The sequence below is a fragment of the Brachyistius frenatus genome, unplaced genomic scaffold, assembly GCF_029030835.1.
Source record: "Brachyistius frenatus isolate BFR_SWC_R1_liver_20210118 unplaced genomic scaffold, ASM2903083v1 Contig_18, whole genome shotgun sequence".
NCBI lineage: Eukaryota > Metazoa > Chordata > Actinopteri > Embiotocidae > Brachyistius > Brachyistius frenatus.
In genome coordinates, this window is record NW_027210617.1 from 5,520,348 (window position 1) to 5,546,881 (window position 26,534).

The 26,534-nt window shown below is 42.8% G+C and overlaps 2 protein-coding genes across 3 annotated transcripts in view; both read left to right on the top strand.

Moving 5' to 3' along the window:
• The first annotated feature begins 182 nt into the window (after positions 1-182).
• On the top strand, positions 183-3,963 carry sac3d1 (SAC3 domain containing 1). Of its 2 annotated transcripts, none has more exons than XM_069695080.1 (4): positions 183-254; positions 1,035-1,464; positions 2,050-2,332; positions 2,671-3,963. In XM_069695080.1, the coding sequence occupies exons 1-4, from the start codon at positions 226-228 to the stop codon at positions 3,135-3,137; spliced, it is 1,209 nt and encodes a 402-aa protein (XP_069551181.1). In that variant the 5' UTR covers positions 183-225; the 3' UTR covers positions 3,138-3,963. The 2 variants fall into 2 exon arrangements, with proteins under 2 accessions (XP_069551181.1, XP_069551182.1); XM_069695081.1 differs by lacking the exon at positions 183-254 and adding an exon at positions 812-920.
• A 373-nt stretch (positions 3,964-4,336) lies between these two features.
• cpamd8 (C3 and PZP like alpha-2-macroglobulin domain containing 8) overlaps positions 4,337-26,534 on the top strand; it is a 47,190-nt gene continuing 24,992 nt past the window's right edge. The window contains exons 1-25 of the mRNA XM_069695082.1: positions 4,337-4,995; positions 7,161-7,312; positions 7,796-7,818; positions 8,496-8,661; positions 9,023-9,075; positions 9,714-9,731; positions 11,868-11,922; positions 12,198-12,311; positions 12,702-12,786; positions 12,987-13,095; positions 15,380-15,607; positions 15,770-15,940; positions 16,054-16,182; positions 16,364-16,562; positions 16,837-17,012; positions 18,238-18,387; positions 18,605-18,766; positions 18,946-19,088; positions 19,870-19,932; positions 21,090-21,321; positions 23,140-23,293; positions 24,831-24,961; positions 25,097-25,148; positions 25,354-25,652; positions 26,398-26,466. Coding sequence (XP_069551183.1) covers positions 4,910-4,995; positions 7,161-7,312; positions 7,796-7,818; positions 8,496-8,661; positions 9,023-9,075; positions 9,714-9,731; positions 11,868-11,922; positions 12,198-12,311; positions 12,702-12,786; positions 12,987-13,095; positions 15,380-15,607; positions 15,770-15,940; positions 16,054-16,182; positions 16,364-16,562; positions 16,837-17,012; positions 18,238-18,387; positions 18,605-18,766; positions 18,946-19,088; positions 19,870-19,932; positions 21,090-21,321; positions 23,140-23,293; positions 24,831-24,961; positions 25,097-25,148; positions 25,354-25,652; positions 26,398-26,466 — 3,219 coding nt within the window. The 5' untranslated portion in view covers positions 4,337-4,909. The remainder of the gene's footprint in view (positions 4,996-7,160; positions 7,313-7,795; positions 7,819-8,495; positions 8,662-9,022; positions 9,076-9,713; positions 9,732-11,867; positions 11,923-12,197; positions 12,312-12,701; positions 12,787-12,986; positions 13,096-15,379; positions 15,608-15,769; positions 15,941-16,053; positions 16,183-16,363; positions 16,563-16,836; positions 17,013-18,237; positions 18,388-18,604; positions 18,767-18,945; positions 19,089-19,869; positions 19,933-21,089; positions 21,322-23,139; positions 23,294-24,830; positions 24,962-25,096; positions 25,149-25,353; positions 25,653-26,397; positions 26,467-26,534) is intronic.

The window sequence follows — 26,534 nt, forward strand, 5'->3', positions numbered from 1 at the left end:
TCCATCAACATGAGAGACACGCCGAGAGAAGTTTTAAATGTGGGTTGTTGTTTTTTGTGGAAATGGTAAAATAGTACGTCACATGTTTCGTCAAAAAAATATCCTGCCTCAAGTGTAAACCATCCGTCGCGTCCGCTCCCGGATGTGACGTCAATTGAACCACTCAGCGCACCATTTTTATTGGACGATGCTGGAACGTGACGAGCTGTTTGTTCTGGAGAACCAATGAACCGCAGGAGGGCTCCTCGTCGCACGTGAGTACAACCCTCTCTTTTATTTCACGTAAACGCAAGTATTTAGAAAAATGAGTCCTTCAATCGGGTCTTTTATTGTGTTTCGACAGCCTGCGTTGTGAAACGTGTATTGTTGGGTTAAAAACGTGACATTCGCACGTTGTTTTCCAGCGAGCTACCTAGCTCGCTAGCTCGCTCGCAGCTAACGTAATATGACCTCGACCGACTTGGCAGGACACGGTTGGCCACACGCATTTATTAATTCAGTTTAATTCAGCAGAAAATCTCCTAAGAGCTTCTTCTTAGAGAGAGAGAGAGAGAGAGAGAGGACTCGGTGAGCACAAGAAACCAGTGTGAAGAGGGCACGAAAGAACTGATGACGTAATAAGACCGGATATGAAGAAGCGGTTCACAGGTGGTTTTGAAATATCTGATTTCTAACAGCTGCAAGAAGACCTCCTCAGGATTGAGATCTAGTAATGACTTTTAACCGACTATTTGTGGACCAATTGATTACCCCTTTTGCTTCTATCAGGGACAGAGTATGACGCAATAATCAATTCTGCAGGTAAGACAGGTACAAGTCTGCGCTTTAAGATTGTAAACTGAAAAAGTCTGCGTACTTTTAAATGAGTTTTGAGTTGATAAACAACAGCTCGAGATGACCAGGTGTTCACGGAGGACAACGTAAGAGAAGAACATCGCGTTGGACCCGTTGTTTTTATTTTTTATTTTTTATATTAAACCGCATATTGAACAACTAATCAAACCGTTTTCCTTTTATTTTTTCCCTCAAAACAGCTCTCGCTCGCAGACGGGTGGTGACGCGCCATCAGGAGGACAGTGGAGGCAGAGGAGCAAAGAGCAATGGCGAGGCGAGACCAAAGCACCGGCGAGACGCGCGGGGGAAGAGGAACGGCGGCGACCCGCGGAGCACGGAAAGGAAACGGTCCCCCGGGGGACCTGCCGGACCATGTGCCCTGCTCGCGAGCTGCGGGCCCGCGAGGCTCAAAACCGCCTCCACCGTTTTGAGATGGCGCGAGGCGCGGAGAGGGACCGGCGGCCGAGGGGAGACCCCTCGCGTGCCGTCAAGGAGTATACCAGACCAGCGGCTGGGAAGGACTCGACGAACCCCGCGGAGCTCCGACCGCCCGCCGTGTTGCTGGAGACGGTGTGTTACCTTATCGATGACATCGCAGCAGCCTCCCCTCGGCTGCATCCGTGGACTGAGGCAAGTCGGATTTGCACGTTTCCGCTCACGTTCGCTGCAAACTTTGGTCGGTAAAGATTGTACATTTGAAGTGAGGTCTCGGCACCCTTAAGGGCCCTGGAAATACTGTGTATTTTAGAGTGAACTCTTGTTACGTAGTTGGCACAACAACCATACGTGTTCTTTCTATTACCAAGATGACCTAAAAGCGCCGTATATCAGAGCAATTCTTTTTCTTTTTGGGACCCAAAGTACAATTTAGAACACTTTGTTTACGTAGCATAAACTTTTGGGACTACTTTCATCGCTCCTGTTTGTAGCTTATTGTGTCTTACACTGCCTTACACGCTTCATATGTGTTGCAACTGAAATTAAATGGCGAATGAAGTGACAACACTTTCAGTGACGGCTGTAAAATGTGCTGGAATTAAAATATCTGGTTGAAAGAAATGAGTGGGCCGAACATGCAAGGCTTATACAAAGGATTCTGACATGGTTATTTTGTCAAAAGGTCAGTAACAGCATTGTCACATTAAAGTTTATAATCCTAGATACGTTAAATCACAACATGAATTCTTTCATTACATTTTTGTTTTTGTCCTCCAGGTCTATAGCTTTGTCTTTGACCGCCTGCGTGGCGTGAAGCAGGACATGATCATCCAGAGGGTGTCTGGATCGGACTGTGTGGCCATATTAGGGCGGAGTGTGCGTTTCCTCGTTTATGCCTCGTATCGTCTTTGCGGCGAGCCCCTACGGCTCTACGACCCGCGAATCAACGACACACACCTGCAAGAAAACCTGAGCTGGCTGCTGGATTGCTACGCAACGGCAACAGGACCGCATCCGAACCAGGAGGAGTTTCAGGCTCTCTGTTTGCTGTACAACTTGGGTTGGTTGCCGCGTTTAATACTTCTTGCTTTGTTGTATTTCTATGCATGTTAAAGGCATCAGTTCAGTGTTGTAAATAACAGACTAATGACGCAGAGATTCAATGACGAATGTCTGTTGAAGTCCTTCTCTAAATAAGCCGTTATCGAGTGTGATCCTGCTCAGTGCTTTTTACGCAGTAAGAAGAGATTTTGTCAACAAGATACTTTAGGACACATGTTCTGGCTTCTTCTTTTTTTGGCCGGTAATATTATCCGGCCTTTTGAAGGTTGTTTACCAGCAGTGCACTCTTAAAACGCGATAACTGGTGCATGCTTTCTTTCTCCTGGCCTCTCCCAGGTTCAGCTCGTGCCACGCAGCACATCATGGAACTCCCAGAGCGACTCCGCAGCACTCCATCCATCAGGCTCGCTCTCTCCATCAACCGAGCTTTTCTGGAGAAGAATCCTGTCCGTTTGCTCCGTCTCGCTCACAGACTGAACTTCCTGCAGGCCTGCGCGCTGCACCGTCACCTGGTGGCGTGTCGCAGAGATCTCCTGCTGATCTACAGCCACGGATACAGCAGCCGCAACTGTCGCTTTCCTCTTGACAGACTGGCTCAGCTTTTGTCTTTAGACATGCCACTTGCAGCTGAACTCTGTCAGGCGTATGGAGTGGAGGTCAACCAGGACAACCAAGTGGTTTTCTCTAAGACTGCTTTCACTGAGCCGGAGCAGGTAAACCTGCACTGTAAACTGTATCACAACATAGTCTCTGAGAAACGGAGAGACCTCACTGTGGAGGACCTAATTCACGGCTGCGCTTGAGACAAAGGAGAAAAATAATGTGTTTTTTATTTATTTGTTGTTTTTTTTTGCTCTTCTCACCGCCAAACAGAGATCACAGTGATATTGGCAAGGAATTAAAGGGTCAGTGTGTAGGATTCAGAGGGCTCTATTGGCAGAAATGGAAAAAATGTTGTTAAATGTGTTTTCATAATGTCACTATGTTGCTCTGCCATGTTCTTAACCCACAATGGACAAACCAAAAACTCTCCAGAGAGGATCTTTTGTGGTTGTTTGTTTTTTTTTTTGTTTTTTTTGCAGCCTCTGTACATTCTCCTACACGCTTTGATGGAGACAGTAAAGGAAAGAGATGTTCGGTTGTTTGCGATCTGCAACTTCAACAGTAGCTGCCACTACATCCTACACATCACTCCTTTTAAATCATATTCGAGGACACTTTAAGGCTTAATTTTTCTACCCACTTCCCAATTTTGCTGCTTTGGACCATTAAGGGACTTTTGTTGTCTGAGCCTCTCGGGTGCAGCTTTTTTCTAGGATGGCCATCGATCCCTGTATGTTACATTTTAACAAACAGATCCACTCTGCTGTTGAGCTGATGGTCCTCCATACTCTACCGGAGAGTCACAACTCAGTGGGGCACCTCAAGCCCGACATATTTTAAGATGTGAATTAGTTTTATATTGTGACTTTTACTGGTGTTAAAATGTTGTGTTATTGCCATATTATATTTTTTTTTAATAAAGTATTTCATAAAACCTGACAGAAAATCTACTGTACAACAGTGTTCATTGGTTCTCATCAACACATTACTTTGAAAGCATTTCAATAAATGTTGTTACCAAGAGAACTGCCTTTTGTCCTTCATTTGATGAACCGTTTGAGACATGAGTGCACTTAAGTCCAGTCGCCACTGGAGGGCAGCAGATATCTGCACAGGGCATCAGCGTACTCCAAAAAGTACAACAATAAGTGCGTAAAATTGAGATAATCTTGCTTCAGCTGCCTGAGTTGTGTTTTGTCAAACTGCTTCCCAGAGTGGCCGACTTAAACTTGACAACACAAAGGGAAGTACTTGTAACTGGCAGATAATCAGACGTGTCATCTGAACTCAGAGCAAGTGAAATGAGCAGGTAATTTATAGTGGCTTAAACAGCACGCTCCGTGCCTTTCCTTCCACTGCTCTTAGTCATGCTCTCTTAGCACACAAGTGAGGAGGCATTAAAGTGAATGAAGCGCAGCCTGACGCTGGTCGCCTCTTGACTCTGCCGTGGGAGCGGAACAAAAAAAAGAAAAAAAAAAGAAGAGTGACCGACTTGAGATCCGCAGCAACAATCGGGGAAAGCGAGATTTTGCACGGATTTTTTTTTTTTTTTTTTTTTTACATGTGAAACAAATCTTTCCCGTGACATTTCTGCGCGCTGAAGTGGGAGGACACTTACAAATTGTAATGCTGAAATATGAGAGAACGGAACCGGGGCGGGTGAAGGCACATGGGAGAGGACTGTTCGTGTACTCTGGGCTCTAAAAGGGAGAAGGAAAAAAAACAACAAAAAAAACCCCACGATTTGCATGGAACTGGATTTGGCGAAGAGGGATGATTACAAACAAGTTGATCTTTGGTTCCGGACGAAGCTCTGCGCACCTATCACCCCTACCAACCTCAATGGATAGATAGACCGAGAGGGCTCTAGATACTGTTCACTTTCATTTAGATTTCCAGCAGAGTTTGAAGAGCCAGCCTCATTCAGAGAAGACAGCCGATACCCAGAAGTATCTCGGTGACTGAGGCCAAAATGCTGCGGTTGTCTCTGACAGCTTTGAGTCTTTCATGGACTTTGTTCATCTGCAACGTGAGCAGAAGTTGTGCACAAGAGAGACAGTAAGTAGCCTATGTTTGCATGTGGTGTGTTTGAGGTGCCTCGTATACTTAACCCAAGCATTTCCGATGCTCTCTGTGTGAAGCTGCAACATCAAGTCAGACCAGTTAGTTTTCTCATACAGAAACATAAAAAAAATAATAATATAGAAAACAGACCTGTGTTCAAAGTAACCTCTTATGAAACTAAGTGCAACTAATGCATGTAATATTTGCTGTATGAACAAATGATCCTCATCTGTCAAGATTGTGTGTGAATATGTGCAGATTTAATGTCACTGTCCCACCTCAACAGCTTGCCCTTTAACTGTATTGTCAAACTTTTCATTCACTGTTGTGTTATTGACCTGAGACCGGTCACAGAGTGATACACTGAGACGAAGCCCGCACTGCTGATTTTGTTGTGATAGCCCATGACTTGAGTATGTGCTGTGATACTGACAAATGTAAACAGGGTTCGTTAGTAGTGTTTATGCCAGACCCAGGCACATTGATGGCATCAGTCAACTGCGTGAGGGGTAATTCTGACTTTATGAGTTAAAAAAAAAAGAAAGTCAAAAGGTGTAAGGAATTCTTCTAGGTTTGTTCAGGAGGGAAGGAAGGAGTGCAGCTCACTGTGCAAAATTACCAAAATTTACAGACCCCCCCCCCCCCAAAATAAAAAAAAAAAAAATCCAGGCTTGATTTCAAAAGAGAGCTTAATTGTTTGTCACCTATGAATCAGGTCCTGCTGAGAGTAAAGTTTGAGCAAAGAGCCTGAGAACAAAAAACAAAAAACAAAAATCATGTGACCGACTGTTTAAGGCTTCACCTACAAAGGAGAACACAAATCCTTCTCAGGCACTGAACAGCTCTCGGCTCTAAGAGGACAAAAGTTGGGCAAAAACAATGAGAACTTGAGTACATGGGGGCCATGTGACTGAAATAAACATGGTCTCCACCACCTGATCAAGGCTCATCCGAGAGCTGGTTGAACTCCCCGTAGATCAAACGCGCAAAGTCAATTTCCTCGTATTATCTTCCTCCTCCTGAAGCCTTATTTTCCAGGGGGATTTTCTCATGACTTTCTCTCTCAGGAACTGCAGTTGCCTTCGGCTGTAATGCTGTAGTGCTGTAATGCCAACCACCTGATCCTTCTCTCATGCATGCAATTGGGTTTGTGCTCAAGGCTTTGCTCACCCCTAATTTGTGTGATCTTCAGTTAAGTTTTTTTGGGGGGGCTGAGTTGGCTCATTTGCCTTAAAAAAAAAAAAAAAAAAGCTGGAGCAAATGGGTCAGGACTGCATTGATCAACCAAGAAGATGTAAATACTTACATTGCTGTAAGTATGCAATCTGATCTGCGTGCGTGTCTTAAATCAGAGCAAATGATCAGATTCCCAAACACAGCACATCATTTAGTGAGCTTTAATCAGCTGCTCTACACACCCTTACTTGCCAGCAACAGACCACACGCTACTGATTTGGTTAACGTGGGACCGAGCTAACAAGAGCACCTTTTATTCTACCTTTGTTACCTGAGAGATGTAGCCCCTCTCTGCCACACGGCATATTCTTTTCATCCAAATAAAACTTAAATTGGGCTTTTTTTTTTTTTTTTTTTTCCAGGCTGTTTATAAGCATCAAAGAATGACCTTTGCTCTGTGACCCCAGTGACACGCTCCTTCCCTCAATTAAATGTCAGAGTGACTGTGTGGAATCTCAGTCGTTATTTTTCAAAAAACAGACGCCACGGTTCTGTCAGAGGTGCCAGACCACCCAAAGAAAACGTTTGAGCAGAAAGCTCAATGGCTGACAGGTACCGTGTCCCTGGTAACCAATTAAACCCGATCTCGCCGCCCAAATCCATGTGGAATGTCCCCTTGTTTGTATGCGTGTTTTTTGTTGTGTAAAAGGCGTACATGTGGATGTGTTTGCCGGTCAGTGAAAAAAAAAAAAAAAAAAAAAACGTCAGCGAGTGAGAGAGAAAAATGTGAATTCGTAACTCATCTACTTGATTTTTTTTTTTTTTTTTATAAAGTATATGTTTATCCCCTGCCTCTTCTTGTCACGCTTCTCTATTTGACCTCTGACCTCTCGTGTGTGTTTGACTGCCACCTGTATCTCACCTCCCTCCTTTCCCTTTCCCTCTCTCTCTCTCCTTTCCCCACCACCCTGCTCTCCCTCCAGAGGTTACTTGGTTGCTGCGCCCTCTGTGTTTCGAGCGGGTGTCGAGGAGAGCGTGAGCGTAACCATCTTCGGTGCAAAAGCAGAAACACGTGTCCAGGTGCAGCTGTCGGTGAAGGGACAGACAGTTGCCCACGGCCACGGCTCAGTGCTCGGTGAGAACAAATTCTTAAGCTAAGGTTACACCGGCACAATGTATTACTTTTAGAAAAGAAATGCCCCCCCTCCCTCTCCCTCTCCCTCCCCCCGCCCAGGTAGGTGTGCTGGCCCGAAACATAGATTTAAGAACACACACACACACACACACACAGAGTGAGCCTGATCGACCTCTGCCATGACTGTGTGCTCCATGGTTTTCAGGGGCATTATCTTCGATCCCAGCAGCCACTTAGTGAATACAGTGTGTGATTTGTTTGACAGCAGCATTAATCGGTGGTGCTAGCTCTGCCTGGAGTAGCATGGAGACAGGTTGCAGTTGGGATTTAAAGCTTACCCGGGGGGAGCGCCTCCAGGCAAACGCAGCCGTATAGTGGCTCTCACACTAGCAGTATAATACTGATCATTATACTGACTTGTGAGAGCTGTAAGTATAGGCAAAAATGTCTCACTTTAAATCTGTCTGCTTGTTTCTGTTTTAGACAAAGGCACCATCAAACTGAAGGTGAGTCCAACTTTGTGCGCGACTTCGTTTGCATTTGTTTTCTTTCTCTGCAGCGGTGACAGCTGCACAGTAGTGAGAGCGCCGTGACCGTTGTGTGCACATTCCTCAGGCAACATGCAAATCAACACTAACATTATTTGTAATGCAACATCTGTCTCTGCTCATTCATTGGGAATAAGGTAACAGCCTCAATATAATATGCAACAGCTGTTGACGTGCATGTATAGTCCGCCGCCCCCGAAGGCTGGAATAGATCAATCTAGTATGCACGGCTCGATTCTTCGCCTCTCTCTCCCTCTCCTCCCTGTAACCTCCACCCTCATTCTCATGAAATAATGTCATGTGTAGTGTACTGTGCTATAGCCTGGCATCTTCCTCTGGATTTCTTTTGTAGCTCTCTTATTGTTATGTAGCCTTTGTTCCCTAGAAAATATTCAATCGAGGTGAATAATTTGAAATTGTGTGTCACCACAAGTAACAGCAGTAAACATTTACAATCCTGATTTATGTTTTTTCAATCCAGCCCTGATCCCTCTTGACTTTGCTTTCGTGTGTGTGTGTGTGTGTGTGTGTGTGTGTGTGTGTGTGTGTGTGTGTGTGTGTGTGTGTGTGTGTGTGTGTGTGTGTGTGTGTGTGTGTGTGTGTGTGTGTGTGTGTGTGTGTGCATGTGCCACCAGGTTCCTTCTGGGCTTAGAGGCCAGGCCCACCTGAAGGTCTGGGGGAACCGTCACCTCACAGAGGGAGGTTACATTTTCCACAACTACACCACCGTCACAGTGGAGAGCAAGGGCACGGCTGTCTTCATCCAGACCGACAAGCCCATCTACAAACCCAAACATAAAGGTTCCCTCATAGTGCGCCTGGTAGTTAATCAGTTAATACCACAGAAATGCAGACAATTGAGGCACACTTTTAGTGTTTGTCATAGAATTATGAAATCGGTCAATAGATACTTTCATGTTGATGCTGAGTTTGAGCTGGAGAACTAATATGGAAATAAGTGATTATGTGATCCTGATAGGTTTGTATAGTAGAGCATTTCAACCCATCAAATTAATTCAGACGGTTAATTTAATATCTGATGTGGCACAGATCCAAACAGGATCATCAGACATGCTAGATATTCGTAGGCATTTTCACAATAACAGATGTAAGCCTGCTTCATTCTCTTTACAATATTGCATTTCTTTTTTTATGTCTTTAGTGCTCATCAATGTTTACACAGTCACCCCCGACATGAGGCCAGTGAATGACAAGGTAATTCAAATCCTACGTCGTGTTAAAGCCATTAATATTGCATCTCAAATAGGTGTACACCAATTGTTGCAAATGGACAAACAAACAATAAAGAATCAAATGACAATCTTTAGTAAAAATCACCAGGAATTATGGTGAAACCTGTTATTCCATCTGTAGCTTGAATAGCAGAAGATACAAATTCTGAATGTCCAAACCTCTGTTTACATTATGCAGGTGATGCATTCACATTTATTTCATATCACTTTGGCAATAGTATGACATAATATTTACTCTGAACATACTTTTCCACCTTTAATTGGTGGAGGTTAGAGGAGAAACCTCCTCTGATCTGAGTGCAAAGAAATGTACAGTCACCTATTTACAGAAGCCCAGCTCGAGTCATTTCTTGGAATGTTAGTAATGGCTCCAAATATGCCGTGCGACTGTGCAGACAGACGGTTTATTGATGTTTGCAGCTATAGAGGCCTTTTGCAGGTAAAGGGCAGTACTCACTTTCACAGATGGATGATTGTTGGATAAGGAATGAGTCGGGTAACGACTAGAGATCCTCTCTAAGCTTTATAGTTTTTTTTTTTTTATCTAATTCATACCGTCTTGTGCTTGTCTTTCTCTTTTTTTTTTTTTTTTTTTTGCAGATTGAGGCCTATGTGTTGGTGAGTGGAGGCTGGCGGGACCACCCAGGGTTGGCAGAGCCACGTTCAGGAGGGGACAGTGGCAATTTTAGTTTGCAGCCTGGTTGGAGATTACAGAGCAAAAGTCAGGGCAGCTCACCTAGATAACAGGGTGCTCTTTGGAACAGTACGAGGATAAACAACATGAAAGGAATCTCTTCTCTTCTCTTCTCTTCTCTTCTCTTCTCTTCTCTTCTCTTCTCTTCTCTTCTCTTCTCTTCTCTTCTCTTCTCTTCTCTTCTCTTCTCTTCTCTTCTCTTCTCTTCTCTTCTCTTCTCTTCTCTTCTCTTCTCTTCTCTTCTCTCCCTTCCCCCATTCTCTCCCTTCCCCTTTCCCTTTGTCTTTCCATTTCTTTTTCCCCCTTTCTCTTCCCTTTTGTTTCCCCCTTGTGTGAAATGTTTCCATTTCGCACAGTTGTGCGAGTTGAACACCAGGTGGCATATCTACCATTTCCGTTTATCGTTCGGGAAACTTGTTGTCATTTGGACGTAACAGTACAATTGTTCTCAAATATTGATTTGATGAATGGGAACGTGGCTGACACGTTTTTCACCAAATAGGAACACTACAAAAGCTTCGGTCGCCAAACAGGAACTTAACCGGCACTTTGGGTGTCAAAGAGGAACCTCTTTCTGACACTTTGGCCAGTCCCTTTGGATGGCAATCAGAAATAGTCTAGTCCAACTGGGTTAAGTTGGAAGGTCTACGCAAATGGCAGATTTTTTAAATGTTCATATTTCTTTGACGATTGCTCAAATGGGGGGAAAGTTCAAACGAATGTCTTATCTCTGTTCTTCTCCATGATTTAGCATATGAAGCACAGACTCTGTAGACCCTGAAGGGAGCTCTTCTTTCAGAGGGTGCTATTGATGTGGAACCAGGTCAGCCTTGTACAGTGGCTTCTATACATGTCACTAACAAATCTGTGTTGGGTTTTGACATTTGAGAAAACTTAACGCAGTTCCAAATGTCAAAATATTGGAAATGGCTAAAATCTGCTATTTTGGAAAAGAACACTGAATAGGGTGACCAAGTGTCCCAATTTTCAACTTGAGTAGCAGAGCCATGATTCTCTTAGTAGGTTGTTGTCCATGACTCCAACTGATTTGAGGATCAGGATTAGTGGGCTGTTGGAGCCCTCTAGCTCCGAGCATTCAAGTGCAGGAAGCTTGCCACACCCCCTTTCTTTTGATAGGGTAAATTAATGTGAAGTTCTCCACGATTTTCAGATGTTCATATTTTGTCAGACAATGGTTCAAATAGGCTGAAAGTTGGACGGAAATCCATCTTGGAACTTAGATTTAGCATGCGAAGTGCTGACTGTAGAATGGAGCTAATGTCCTTCAGGCACATCTTTTGGATGGTGAGCCAGGTCTGGCTTGTACAGCAGCCTCTATTATGGGACATATCAAGTTCAGACCAGTTTGTCAAATAGCATGTCTTCATTTAGGGTTTTGAAAATTGGGAGAACCAGACACCCCATTCAGAGGAATTCCAAATTGCCAAGTCGATTGAGGGCTTGGCCATTTGGGAACCGTTCTGCCATGTGAGATGTGAATTGGGAACTGTTTTTCCATTTGTCATTTGTTTTTGCTACTCAAGTTGACAATTGGTCCCCCCATTCAAACATTTTCCAATTGACCATTTTTAGCCTGTGCCTATTGTTTTGAAATTTTGATATGTTTTGACTGGACAACCCAGGGTTTCCAATTTTCAAAGACTTCCATTTAGCCGTTCCCTGTCTCTCTTCCCAGACCTTCTTAGATGTTGAGACATCTGAAGGGCAAATAAGTCGCTGCATCATAAGAAGCTTTGTGAAGCCCATACATGACTAACAGTTTGCAACAAGCACATAAGACGCTTTTTACTTGAAGCCTATTTGTCACTGAAGGAAAAGTTGTAAAGTTATTTTGACTGCGGTCTGGAGCGAGATCTATCGGTCAAGGTTATTTCAGGGACTGTTAGACACAATTCATGAATTATAATATGCAGTATGACGTTGCCACTGTGTAATGACAACATTTAACAGCAATTAACAACTAATATAGTTCCACACATTCCCAATGTGAAAATAGCAATGTTAACACTAGTTTTTCTTGTACTAATTTCATCTCTCAGGATCCAAGAGGATCCAGGATGGTCCAGTGGAAAGGGCTCAAATCTGTTTGCTGTGGTAAGCCACATCTTCTGCAATATATTTAAGTCATCACTGTGTAGCTTGCACATCACATTTAATTGTAGTGTCTCTCTTGGTGAGCTACGTAAAAAGATTCCTTCACTCTGGGCTTAGAATTGATGAAGGATGATAAATGGCACACTTCAGTATATGTCAGTCCACACTGTAATTGTCATACTAGAAGTGTATGTGTATGTATATTTTTCTATAATTAATCAGTATCAAGCACACGGGCACTGAATGTGTTAACTAGATTTTTCTTTCTCTCGTAGGGGTTGTGAACATGAGTTTCCCTCTGTCTGACCAGCCTGTGTTTGGAGAGTGGTTTATCTTCGTGGAGGTACAGGGCCACACCTACAACAAGTCATTTGAAGTGCAGAAATATGGTGAGGACCTGTGCAGATAGGAAGATTTTTTTTTTTTTTTTTTACATTTTTGATTCTTTAAATTGCTGTGTGTTCCTCTTGTGTTTTTCTTCCATGCAGTGGTATGCTGTGAGTCCATGTTTAGTGAACTTTAATGTATTTATTTTCTTTGTGTTAAAAGCCCCATTTAGTCTTCAAATCTTTAGTGTTTCACTTAATCCTGAAAAACATCCTTCAGCCAAGATGAGGAAGTTAATTGTGTTTTTTAGAAGACAATCAACTACAGTGAATGTTGTTATCTAATAACACCATTTTATGGATCACCAACATGGCAGAAAGCCAGTGATGGGGAGTAGAACATATAATGCAGCAAAACAGTACAACAAAAATATTCTGTTTCCTCTGTCACAGTGATGCCCAAGTTTGAGTTGGTGATCGATCCACCACAGTACATCCGTGATCTCAACTCATGTGAGCAGGCCACTGTCAGAGCCAGGTAAGTCACTTAAACGAGAATGGAACAAAAAACCTCCATGTTTTGCCAGGACTTCCGTTTGGCTCATCATCCATAGGAACATGGTCCTCAGCGTGTTACCTGCTTTATACCTGAGTAAAAATGAGTTATAATTGGCCTTTATGCCAAATAAAAACAAATGCCTTTTCCATGTTAGCCTCTGACATGTCGATGTTTTACAGGTATACCTTTGGGAAACCGGTGACAGGGAAGTTGATAGTGAACATGACCGTAAATGGAGTCGGCTACTACCGCCATGAGATGGGCCATCCTGTAATTAAAACAATGGAGGTCAGTTTATTTAATCCTCAGTCAACAGGCATCTTGCATATTATACTATTTAAAAACACTATTGTTATTATATCTTTTTCACCAAAGGTCTAAACATTTCTGAGATTGCTGTGACTGATGTTGCACTCTCCGATCATTTCTGTGTTTTCTTTGACAGTGCTATCTCTTTGCACACAAATGTCCAAACTGAAGTGGTGACAAAGCGTTACATCTCTGAAAACACCAGTGAACTATTTATTTAGGGGTTCTCCTGGTGTGGAACCAGTCCTCTCTTCCATCTCATGCCATTGCACCAACTAAAGTTTGATAAATAGGTTGTCTCTGGTAAGCAAAGATCTCCTTGGAGAAATGCCACGCTAGTCAGAATAGAGAAAAGAGAGTGTCGAAAAGCTGAATGCAGGTGGCGAAAAACAAATCTCCAGGTTCACTGTGACATCTATAAAGAAATACTTTGCAGTTATAATCTGGAACTGAGAAATGCAAGGCAGTCCTTTTTCTCTGACATCATAACCAAAAGCAATAACAATACATGCACCGTATTTGCTAACAGGCTAACAAACCCTCCAGTGTCAGTAGCTGCTGAGCTCCGATCCACCTGGGCCTGCAATCAATTTGCCTCTTTTTTTCACTGACAAAATTCAGAAAATTAGACAGGCAATCAGTGCCTCCACACTAACCACAGGATATGTGTTGTCCCCGTCTCTAAATAATATCCACTCAAATATCATGGCACAATTTCATTCAATCAACCATGGAAGCCTTGAAGACATTATACAACATCTGAAGTCCTCACCCTGCTGCTGCTTGGGTATTCTACCAACACACTTTTTCAAAAATATTTCAAACTGCATGACCACTGATCTTTTTCAAATTGTAAAAATATCCCTTCTCTCAGATGTCTTCCCACAGGCCCTAAAAACTGCAGTTATAAAACCACTCCTAAACAAGGCCAATTTAGACACCGCAATAATGAGAAATTATAGGCCAATATCAAACCTCCCATTTCTAAGTAAAATAATTGAAAAAGCTGTTCTTCAACAGCTGAACAACTTCTTTCCTGAAAAAACTGTTTTGATGTCTTCCAGTCAGGCTTTCAACAACACCACAGTACTGAAACTGCTCTTGTTCAGGTTTTCAATGACATCCCCTTAAACACAGACAATGGCAGAATTTCAGTCCTAGTATTACTGAATCTCAGTGCTGCATTCGACACGGTCGACCATGACATACTACTAGACAGACTAAAAAACTGGTGGGACTTTCTGGCACAGCACTAAACTGGTTCGAATCCTACTCGAAGGACCGAGAATACTTTGTGTCTGTAGCTAATTACACATCAGAGCGTACTAAAATGACATGTGGTGTTCCCCAAGGTTCAATCCTGGGGCCTCTTCTGTTCAACATCTACATGCTTCCACTAGCTCAGATTATGGAAAACAACAAAATGTGTTATCATAATTATGCAGATGACACAAATTTGCATAACTATAACCCCAGGGGACTATAATCCCATACAAGGGCTGGGTAAATGCATTGAACAAATCAACAACTGGATATGCCAGAATTTTCTTCAAATAAACAAATAAAACAGAAGTATTTGTTTTTGGTGCCAAGGAAGAACGATTGAAAGACAGCGTGCAGCTTCAGTCACTGATGTTAAAAACCACGAACCAAGCCAGAAATCTAGGTGTAGTCATGGATTCAGACCTCAATCTGAACAGCCATATTAAGACAATGACAAAATCAGTCTACTATCACCTGAAGAACATTTTGAGGATTAGAGGACTTGTCCATGAATTTACCTTCAATAGACTCGACTACTGTAACGGTGTGTTTACAGGTCTCAGTAAAAAGTTAATCAGACAGCTGTAGCTGATTCAGAACGCTGCTGCTCGAGTCCTCACTAAGACCAAGAAAGTGGATCCCATCACTCCAGTTCTGATGTCTTTACACTGGCTTCCTGTCAAACAAAGAATCAACTTTAAAATCCTGCTGTTGGTTTATAAAGCAGTAAATGGTTTAGGGCCAAAATATATTTCTGATCTGCTGCGACCTTATGAACCATCCAGACCCCTCAGGTCGTCAGGGACGGGTCTCCTTTCTGTTCCCAGAGTCAGAACTAAACATGGAGAAGCAGCGTTCAGTTTTTATGCTCCACATATCTGGAACTTGCCTTGCCTTGCCTATACACATCATTGTTATTACCTCAGATATTAAGCTCCCAATTCTGACACGAAAAAAATACACATCCAACTACACCTGATGACATCTCTTCTGTTCCCAGATCAAAGGCTCTGCAAATTTCAGTCTGTGTGTGAAGGACATGATGCCCTTGGATGTGGCCGATCACTTCAGGGGCACGGTTAGCATTTGGGCATCGGTGACCAGCATAGATGGAAGCAGGCAGACCACATTTGATGATTCCACGCCGGTCCATAAACAGCTCATTGACATAAAATACTCCAAGGACACCCGCAAACAGTTCAAGCCTGGTCTGCCTTACGAAGGGAAGGTGAGGCTACTCAAATTAGTTTTTGAAGCTGTTAACAAACAAAAAAGTACATACTAAAAGAGAACATAATCAACTTTAATAATCACTAGTAAATTGCTAAACATAAATTCAGCCATTATTGATTCACATTAACATTATTCATTTGTGACCACTGCCCTCTAGATTGAGGTCACCTATCCTGATGGAAGCCCAGCTGATGGGGTGAGGGTGCGTGTGAAGGCAGAGCTGACCCCCAAGGACAATGTCTACACCAGTGAACTGATCTCCAAAGACGGCCAGGCCACTTTTGATATCCCCTCCATCCCCACTGCTGCCCAGTATGTCTGGCTAGAGGTCAGTGGCCGCAGTAACAGTCGCTTCTAGTACTGTGTAAAATAGACAGGGTTATTGGAGATCTTATGAAAGTCTTTTGAAAACTTAGAATGTCTTGTTTTTGTTCTGTGTAGACCAAGGTGATATCCATTGATGGCAAGACAGTAGGAGACCAGTACTTGCCCAGCTACCTGTCCATCAGTAGTTGGTACTCTCCCAGCAGGTGTCACATCCAGATCCAGAGTCCCAGTGCTCCACTCAAGGTATGTTTTGACGGGTTTTTTTGTCTGAATTTCACACAGTCTACTGGATCTGGAGTGTGATGCATTACCTATTTTGTTTCATTTTGGATTATTTAAAAAAAATATTGGAATACATCACACTGTCACATTAGCCCTCCTGGTATAATCATGAGAGTATATTTGTCTCTTTCTGTGTGTAAAGGTTGGCCAGGAGGCAGAGGTGGCTCTCAAATCCACGTGTCCCTGTAACTTCACGCTGCACTACGAGGTGGCATCCAGGGGGAACATCGTCCTATCAGGCCGACAGCCGGCCAACTTGACAGCCTTACACCGAGGGAAAAGGGCGACAGTCACCTTTGACAAGAACATTCACACCACTCAGCTGCCTCCATTTTCTTCTGGTAGTATATTAATCCATTTATTTCAATTTTGTGTAATGGATTTGAAGAGAAAAAAGATGCACAGAAAACCCTTTTAATTGTAGTTGCCATTAGTAGAGTTGCATTTCCCCAAAGCTTCAAACAAACCATTATTTACAGTGATACTCTTTCCTGAGTGAGTTTTGATAGAGTCACCCAGCATCTTTATAATAGTGGTCTTTAACATCAGAATAGCAGATAGTCCTCATGAAGACTTTGTCATCCCAATCACCTTCCTGTGCCATCTCTCTTCCAGGTGTTGCAAGCTCCTCCTCCCAGACTGAGATGGACAGCTGTATGTCGTATCTACGCTTCCCTGTGAGTCACAGCATGGCACCCCATGGCCGCCTGCTGGTCTACTACGTGAGGGAAAATGGCGAGGGCGTCACAGACAGTCTGCAAATCCCAATCCAGCCCGAGTTTGAGAACCAGGTTTGGAAACATTTTCATTATCATTAAATCATCCATAAAAATGTGTTGATATATTTATTGACATATTTCGATCTCAACATTATTGTAACTGTAGTATAAGTTACTTGATGACACTCTGATGTTGTTGGATTTAAAGTAAATTAAGGATTGTTTCTGTTAAAGTAACTATCTATTAAAACCTGCAGAAAAAGCTGCCGTGTCTGCATACATTTTGGAGTTGAGCCTAAGTATCCATGCACCAGCCATTACGCCACAGTGTAATGTCTGTAAACAAACAGCTGTGTTGGCCTGGGAGAGCTCCCCAGTTCCTGCCTGCATTAGGTGGAGTTAACTCCCAGAAGTATTTACAGCTCTCTGGTATGCCCTTACAACACTGTGTGTATCTGTATGTGTGTGTGTGTGTGTGTGTGTGTGTGTGTGTGTGTGTGTGTGTGTGTGTGTGTGTGTGTGTGTGTGTGTGTGTGTGTGTGTGTGTGTGTGTGTGTGTGTTGGAGGAGGGGGTTGCGAGGGCAGGATGAGACAGCAGCCATGCAGGCCACAGGCAGATAAGTGGGGTCATGACAGGAGAGGATGACAGGTTACAGAATGGTGAAAGGAGGGCAGCGGAACCAATTAACGGGGCTAATTTGTGACTGTGTGCAGGTGAAAAATAAATTTGACGTGTGAAAGTTTATGCCGGACTCTCACCATCCCTACCTCTTTCAAAGACTAGTTTTCCAAAATTTGTCATGTTGTTTTCCACCACATCTTCCTATTTAAAACTACTGGACACACTGTTTTCCACAGAGGATCACCACTGCCAACTTCTGCTAAAAGGATTGGATTGATAGAAAATTACCTGACAACAATTTTGATAGTTGAGCTATCATTTATGTAATTATTCTGACAAAAAAAAGCACTTTTGTGGTTTCAGGTTTAAGTGTGAGAATTTTACCATTTTATATTTGGATTCTCAATCAGACAAAATGAGCAAAGATGTTTTGCAGGAGATATTGTAGTTTAATAAGTAATTACTAATTATGGTCTAGGAATTAATAAATAAAAAAATGGCATATTAATCAAGAACCCGAGTAAAATCAAAAGTGGTTCATTCTTATTAGCAACAAAGGAATGTACAATTTTGTAATTTAGACAAGATGTTAAATATACTCTAGTCTTTAGAAATGTGCTTCTTTTTTTTTTTCTATGAACATCAGTTGTGTATTTTATGTTGGTTGTATTGCAGGTAGCTGTTTCTCTGTCAACTAATGAATCCATGCCAGGGGACCAAGTGACCCTGCATGTCCAGGGTCAGAGGGGCTCCTGTGTTTGTGTGGCCACTGTGGATAAGAGTCTTTACCTATTAAAGCCTGACTTCCAGCTGAGTCCTGACAAGGTTGGTTATATATATATATATATAGGTTAAAGTCATATTCAACCCTAATGATGTTCAATGAATTAAAATAAACAAAACTATAGATGTTTGAGAGTTGATCTAAATGACTTGACTTTTATTAATAGATCCTTATTTATTTATATATTACCTCAGCAGATATCCGTGACTCTAAGCTGTATGTGGTGAATTACTGTGTTTGTGTGTTTCCACTGTGCAGGTGTTTAAAGAGCTGGCGGATTTTGACGTTTCAGATGCCTTCGGCATTCCTAAAGATGACGGACACTTCTGGTGGCCTGGGCTGTCGTCGAAGAGACGCAGGCGGTCCTCTGTGTTTCCATGGCACTGGGACATCACTAAGGACGCACGCTTCGCTTTCACAGTGAGAGCACACGCTTAAATAAAGAGCCCACAGTGATGTCACAGGGAAAAAAAAATAATAATCCTAGTATATGTGTGTGTGTGTGTGTGTGTGTGTGTGTGTGTGTGTGTGTGTGTGTGTGTGTGTGTGTGTGTGTGTGTGTGTGTGTGTGTGTTTATCTCTCTGTATGTTTAATACAGGAAACAGGCCTGATTGTGATGACAGATATGGTCAGTTTAAACCACCGGCAGAGCGGAGGCATGTACACTGATGAGGCCGTTCCTGCCTTCCAGCCCCACACCTCCACCTTAGTGGCTGCCATGCACTCACGCCCCACCACCAGGTAAAGTAACACACTCTGAAGTCGGACATGCTTTAACATGAATGTGTTGTCCTTTTTCCAACTAAGTGTGGCCACGACAAAAGTTTTCTTAACTGATAGTAAAGTTCTAAAATATAAATTGCAGAAAAAAGTTCAGATTTAAACAAGTTAAATACAATTCTCAGCAACTATTTGTGATTAAACTGGGAGTGAGTTGGGTGGGATTTCATGTCGTGCTCAAACATATTCAGTTGAACACACGCTGGCTCTTTAACAGATTAAACTAATGACATTTCTGTGTTAGGAGGTTCTCGTAAACCATTAAAACTCTGCTCGAATATATCACTTACTCCACTCTCCTCCGTGCTGGATGGAAGAAAACAAGCTGTGATTATTGAGGAAAATTGACTGTGATCCTTCACTGGACCACACAGTAATATGGCCGTGTACTTTACTGAAAACAATGAATTTGAAAGCAAGCCCATAAGAGAGCAATAATTACTTCAAGATCCCAGGAATTATATTCCAGTAGTACACTTTTAAGTGTTTGTCATCCTCGGGTTAAATAAGGTCTCTGGAATGAGTAATAGACGAGTACAGAAAAACACGACAACAGAAATTACTTTATTTGGTTTGTCCATATTTTAGACCCACATTCCACGAATATGTCTCATTCTAGTGATAAACATACATAAACACATTCTGCAGCGTTGGATTTTGAATGATACATTTTCCAATTATGGGGTAATTCATTGCAGCAGCTGAAGCTTTTTACTGATGTCTGCTTGTGTTTTGGTTTCAGAGCAGAGAAGCGGAGGCGTACATTTTTCCCAGAGACGTGGGTGTGGCACTGCCTCAATGTCAGGTATTTAAGTCTTTACAGAAATATTTCTCTTGTGTGAGTGTGCCTGTGTGCCTGTGTGCCTTTGTGTGTGTGTGTGTGTGTGTGTGTGTGTGTGTGTGTGTGTGTGTGTGTGTGTGTGTGTGTGTGTGTGTGTGTGTGTGTGTGTGTGTGTGCCTGTGTGCCTGTGTGCGTGTGTGTGTGTGTGTGTGTGTGTGTGTGTGTGATACTGTACATGCCTGTGGCTAGTTATATCAGGTGCATCAGATTGTCTGTCCTTTCATGCGATTTAATCTCAATCTGAAGCATTTAGGAGAGCAGACGAGCAAAGGTACAAAAACCTGGAAGGATTTCATAGAGTGGAAAAGGTGATGAGAGTAAGAAACAGCAGGAGGAGAAAAGGTGTGAAGAGTGTAGGTAGGTGGAAGAAGAAATGAGAGGCTAAAGGTGGAAGAAAAAGGGGATAGTGAGGGTATGACAAGGTGAAAGTGAAGATGAAAGACTCTTGGGAGAGGTTTTAGAGAGGAAAGGTGCGAAGCAGCTCTGTTATGTGAGAGAACCGATGTTCCATCATGTAGCTGCATCCAGCATTTCCCCCCTCTGGGTGTGAAGGTGGCTCATTTAATCTTGGAACAGACTGTTACTTTCTCGAGAGCTCCTTCCTCTCATTTTCAGCCAATATAAATAAATTGCCCATAGATTTCCATATGCTTGATTCCTTTGGATGGGACTCCAGCTCTCCCTAATTTCCTGTGAAGTCCGAAGCTCTGATTTTCCTTAAAAGTCTATAAAAATGGATTTGGGCATCCTGATCAAAAGGAAGGGAATACATCCAGTTTTTCAAGTTTATTATGCCCTGTGACAGTTTGCCAAGACCAACATTAAATATGTGCTGCCAATAATGACCTCAGCCCTTTTCATTCAGAGAAACAGATTGGGTCAACACCTGACTGTCCCTCACACCTATCCATTTCAGCGTGTTTGTTGTTGTAACACTGGCGCAGGTGTTGTTGACACAGGTGTTACCAACATAAAAGTAATCTCCAATGTTTCATCAAGCACATCCTCTGAGTCTGCGCCTTTTTATTGCCTGTGTGAAATGAAATGATGCTAAAATATTTTCATTTTCATGTCCAACATAGCTTGCCTCTCAAGTTTGTATCTCACCGTGTCACTGACAGCTCTGAAACTGGGGAGGCTGAACTGCAGCTGGATGTACCGGATTCTATCACCACATGGGTGGCAGAGGCTGTCAGCCTGTCTGAAGATAAGGGGCTGGGTTTGGCAAAGAGAGCGGAGCTTCGTACCTTCAAGCCTTTCTTTGTCGACTTCACGCTTCCCTACAGCTTAATCAGAGGGGAACAGACCAAAGTTCCCCTCACTGTCTACAACTACCTGCCTACCTGCTCTGAGGTAAGAGGATGAATGAGAGGGCAGATCCACATGAATCACAACACAACAACAACAGTTACTTTTCTACATCAAGTGGGCAAAACAGATTGAAATGTAATTGTTACCAGATTCTAAAGATGGGTATGGACCTCTTTTTTTTTTCTTCTCTGTGTGAGAAATTCACAAATCACTTCCCCATCAGTTCTACAATACAAAGGGCAGCTTGATGTCTGGTTGTCACACAATATAACTTGTCAGTGTGACACAAATTCTCCCTTGTCACTCCGCCTACATGCCACCAAGGGGTCCATGAACACATCACTAAAAGATGGACCACCTGAAGGTAACCTCCACAAAAATAGTTTTAATAATTTCAGCAGGTGTAGTCCTAGTTGATGAGGTCTTTATTGTGGCATTTGTAAAACTGGTTGGCTGAGGCACTTGTAATGGAAGGGAAACATCTGAGGGAGAGGGCTTAACTCTACGTATGTTATGATGGCACATGACATTAGTGGTGAATCACTGTCAAGTGAAGTGATTCAAACAAACATGGGATTCCATACGTGTCAGAGGAGACATATTTAGACTATATCCTTCTGAAACAATGACTTGCCAGCAATAAGAAATGTCGTACAATGACCAATCAAAATGTAAAGAAAAGGAATGAAATGATTTAAACTGGCAAACAAGCAAATAAAGGCAAAAGTTGAGTTAAGTTTTATAGTGAAGGAACATGAGAGCAAAACTGGCAGGTAGAAAACATGAACAACATGTGATACTATAATCAGAGCCAAGATTTGGAAAGGAAAAGTTCTTTAAGAGGAAAAAATGTTAGAATCACAGTAAGGGAACAGAAGCCAAGTTCTCTCAATCTGGATAGATATGCAATAGGTGCTGTATTTACACATTAGACAGAAGTAGCTTTAGTACAATTACAGAATGGAGCGACATAATTTCATTGTAAAGCAGATAAACCCATAATCATATTAAACATAATAAATGAAAGAGTCTTTATTAATCTGTACATGATTTAAGTTAATTCTACAAACCAGAGAGAACACAGAGATTCATCCAGTTGACGGAAACACATAAAGATGTATGATTTGCTCAAAACATGCAACCCATTGTGGTGGTCGTTTTTTTAATTTTTAATTTTTTCATTTAGCAGAACTGGTGTAATGTCTAAACAATGTGATAAACAAGTCCATGATTATTATGGAATAGCAGTGAATGGGTAGGCCCAGGGATGCAGAGGGATTGAAAAGGAAGCGTAGGTTTGTAATGTGAAGATATGAGATTAGCCAGGAGTATGTTTCAGCACTCACTTTGAAGAGCCCTCCAAACTCTATCCTGGCCTTAAATGGGTCCATCCTGCAATCCATACGGATGACATCATGATGTTTGCAGATGAGCTTGTTAAATGGCCTGTGCGTGTGCTGTCCTGATGTCATGTTAGGTGAATATGCAAACCAGAATAGCCCTTCCTTTGATGTCCACCCCAGGAACATGTGATTCCTATATTTTCTTCTTGGTTATTTATGACTTGTGGCATGCAGATAAAGAACAGTTAAAAGATCCCTCTGCATTACTGAGCCCTGTGAAAATTGGACGATGAGTGGAACTTAATCCTTCAGGGAGCTTGAGGAGCATGAGTCAGTCAGCATGGAAAATTCACAATGTGATTTAAAAATTATCCCTCGTTTTCAGAGCTTTGAGGAAACACGCTATATGAGGGAGGGGCCTGCCAAGCAGATATGATGTCATTGTAGGCTGTCAGAGGAGATCAACTGCCTCTGATTTGTCTCCTCTCCTCTTTTCTCCTCTCCTCTCCTCTCACAGGTTCATGTAAAAGTGTCAGTTCCAAAAGGCATTAAGTTTGTTGGCCATCCTGGGAAGCACCACCTTACCAGAAAGAAATGCGTCGCTCCTGGAGAGGCTACTCCTACATCCATCGTATTGTCTTTCACTGAACTGGGATCAGTTAACATCACAGGTACCCACAGAGCACATCTGAATGAAAAACCTCCTCATGAATTACTCCATTTCATTTCATTCAACTATAACATTATTGTTATTTGAAATATTGTATGAACAGGGTGGCAGTGAAATATTAGTCCTTCTAAATTATTTTTCAATTAGAAAATCATTAATATTTTGTGTTAATGTCGTCATAGTGACAATGGAGTTATTGGACAAAATTAGGCTTGTTGGTCAGGCTGTTCATCCCCTTTTGCATATCTGGAGAAAACACCTCTCTGCAGCCACGTATGTTCCTTTTTGTTCAATAAACTGAGCAGGTATTTTATTATTAAATACAGAACAGACTACGCAACGCCACGATGCAGATAATTGGTTAAATTCAATATTAACATTTTTAAGTTCTCCAGACACATATTCAGAGCGAACAACATTTGTTGCGAGAGAATGATTCAGGGTTTTGATGCTTCATGTAAAACCACACAGATTAGATTGTGCTGCATTATGGAAAAAGCATTATTCGAATTCTTAAGTGGTTTGGCACTTAAGAAACAATAGCAGCCTTTCACCGGGACGTCGGTCCCCTCAGTGTGATGCCGCACAAAAAGGCAAGACTTTGAAGAGCTCTGCTGGCCAAGGAGCGGAGCTGTGTGTGTGATCTGGTCACCCACCCAGGTTACAAATAGTCCCCTCCAGAGCGCATGTGAAAACAAAGCAGGCCAGCAGTGGGGGAGTAACCAGAGCTGCACTGTGACACTCAGTGGCATGTTGATGAGTTTGCAGGTCACTGGCGGTCAATGGGCCCCCCATGGCCCCTCTCCTTGTCCCCTGGCCCCTTGTGTTTCCTTCTCGCTACACAAACACAAAGAGATGCCATTGGCACAGGGCCACATTTCCAATGTGCTCCCCGGCAAGAGAACTAGGCGTTCTTTTAACAGACATGTTTGTCCTGTGTGATGTATGTTGATGTCCCCAAATAACATCAGCGATATGGCCTCATGCAAGTATTAGTGATTGTTGACTTCAAAAACACTTTTTGATGTATACCTCCAATCCACTGACGATCTGTCAACATTATTGAGATGTGTATATATGTCTTATCAAATCCCTCATAGATCGACTCAGTATCTCAACGGAATGTGCCTCAATGTCTGGATTAGTAAAAACAATATCACCCAAGAGTCACAATCTGCAAGTACTCCGTTACTCTACACTACTATAGTATATACTGTATAGTATTCTATTAACAATCAGAAGTGTTGCAACTACCAAGCGAATTGGCAGCCATCAGTTTTTTTGGCAACTGGGACAGACAAGTCCTCCCTCAGCTCAGTGCTCCCAACTCCACTATTAGCACTTTACGTATCAACACCTTCTGGATATAGCTACATTACTAGAGTGAGTAACACCTGAAACCTTTCTTTAAGGCTGTGTAGGGGTCTAGTGATTGTCTTAGGATGACACTGACATCTTACCCAACCAAAACTGGTGATACTGTCCTGTGACAGAAAAGAAAGAAGGAAAGCTGATTGTGTTGTGTGCTGCTTCGACAGCTCGTGCCATCGCCTACAGCGAACCAAGCTGCTGTTCAGATGGATTCCCGACAGGCAAATTAGGAAATGATGTGGAAGAGAGAAGGATCCCAACTGGCCTGGACTACGTTCACAGGACCGTCCTGGTGGAGGTAAGAGCGCTGACATTCATCACTGGCACTTTTTAAGACCTTCTTCATATGTTTGTATATATTTAACATTTGATATAACTTTTGCTGTGCTGTTTTCTTGTGACATTTCTCCCTCCCTCTCACCTGTCTTAACAGCCAGAAGGCCTGCCCAGAGAATACACCTATAGTGTGTTTTTCTGTCCCAATGGTCAGTGCAAATATATTTATCTCATATCATATGACACTATAGTTTGCAGGAGGCTGATGGGACATCATTGTTTGCTAATGTATCCTGTTCCTAATCATCTTTCTTACATTTATTAATGCATAATGACCATAGTAGCACATTGTTCCTGCCTTAAACTGGACTAAACCCAAGTACCTGAGTGAATTATGTATATTCGCATTCACAGAGAGGATCCACATTTCCACCCCTAACAAGTATGAGTATCAGTATGTGAAAAAGCCGGCCAGGATGAACCAGTTCCAGGTGGCAGTGAAGACCCACAACGATGCCCATTTTGCCCTCTCCGCCAGTCCCCACGACAGCGCAGAGATGCTAGAGATCGTACTCGGGGGAAGGCAGAACACTCGCTCGTGGATTTCTTTGGGCAAGATGGGGGAGCCCCTGGCCAGCGTCCCAACACCAGGCATCCTGTCCTGGGATGAGTTCCGCAGCTTCTGGATCAGTTGGAAGGGAGGCGTGGTACAGGTAAGATTAAGGAAGTATGTATACCACTGAAATATTCTGCACCATCAGGTCGGGAGTGTATGCTCTGACACAAAGAGTAGTGAGAGAAAAACACTCACCAGGCCATGGGGTCTGTGTGTTAGGAGAACTGGCGCCACTTTTACTGGTGTGCCTTCCTGCAAGGTCACGCTTAACGGGCTGATGTCACTGAGGACACTCAGTGATCCATGACCTAGTGCTCGCATGGCAGTCAGTGGCTGGCACACCGTTCCCCAGCCCCAGCCCCTGCATTAGCCTCGCATCATTCACCAAAGGCAGTAATTAAAAGCCAGCATATTCCAGCCCAAAGCGACTCATTTATTTTCTTGGGGAACGACAGCCTTTTGGGGTGGATGGGCTGTGGGGCTCGGCCTTGCATGGCCTTTGGTTTAATGTGATTACGAAATTAAACTCTTGTACCAGAGAGGAAGTGTGCTCTGTTTGAGTGTTTGTTTTTCTGATTGGGTGGAGGAGGTGCATGAATCACGCTGGCATCACCAACACTTGGCAAAGGGAGCAGCTGTTAGAGAACTGCACCGGTTTCCTTTTCAAGTCGATTCCTTTGATGTTTTCTTGTTGACTGTTATCTATTACTGGGTACAGGAGTTGTTACATGACCAAATAATAAAATAACACAAGCAAAAACAACATATAATGGACAGTTAATTACAAATGAGTATTTTTACAGAATTGTTTGTCATTATCTTGTTTGCATCATTCTCCCCAGGTGGGCCATGGTCTACATCCATCCAATGAATCAGTGATCCTTCATTGGGCCGGCCAGTTCCCAGGACAGGTTTGACTCTTTTATGGCATCTATGTACAAGTTGTAGTAATTTATGTTTACAGATAATTTAAAAATAT

Excerpts from the sequence above, each read along its gene's own strand:
- sac3d1 (XM_069695080.1), top strand. The coding sequence starts at position 226 with ATGAACCGCAGGAGGGCTCCTCGTCGCAC. Across the intron at positions 1,465-2,049 it reads GGCTGCATCCGTGGACTGAG|GTCTATAGCTTTGTCTTTGA; the intron begins GCAAGTCGGATT and ends TTTGTCCTCCAG. Across the intron at positions 2,333-2,670 it reads CTGTTTGCTGTACAACTTGG|GTTCAGCTCGTGCCACGCAG; the intron begins GTTGGTTGCCGC and ends GGCCTCTCCCAG.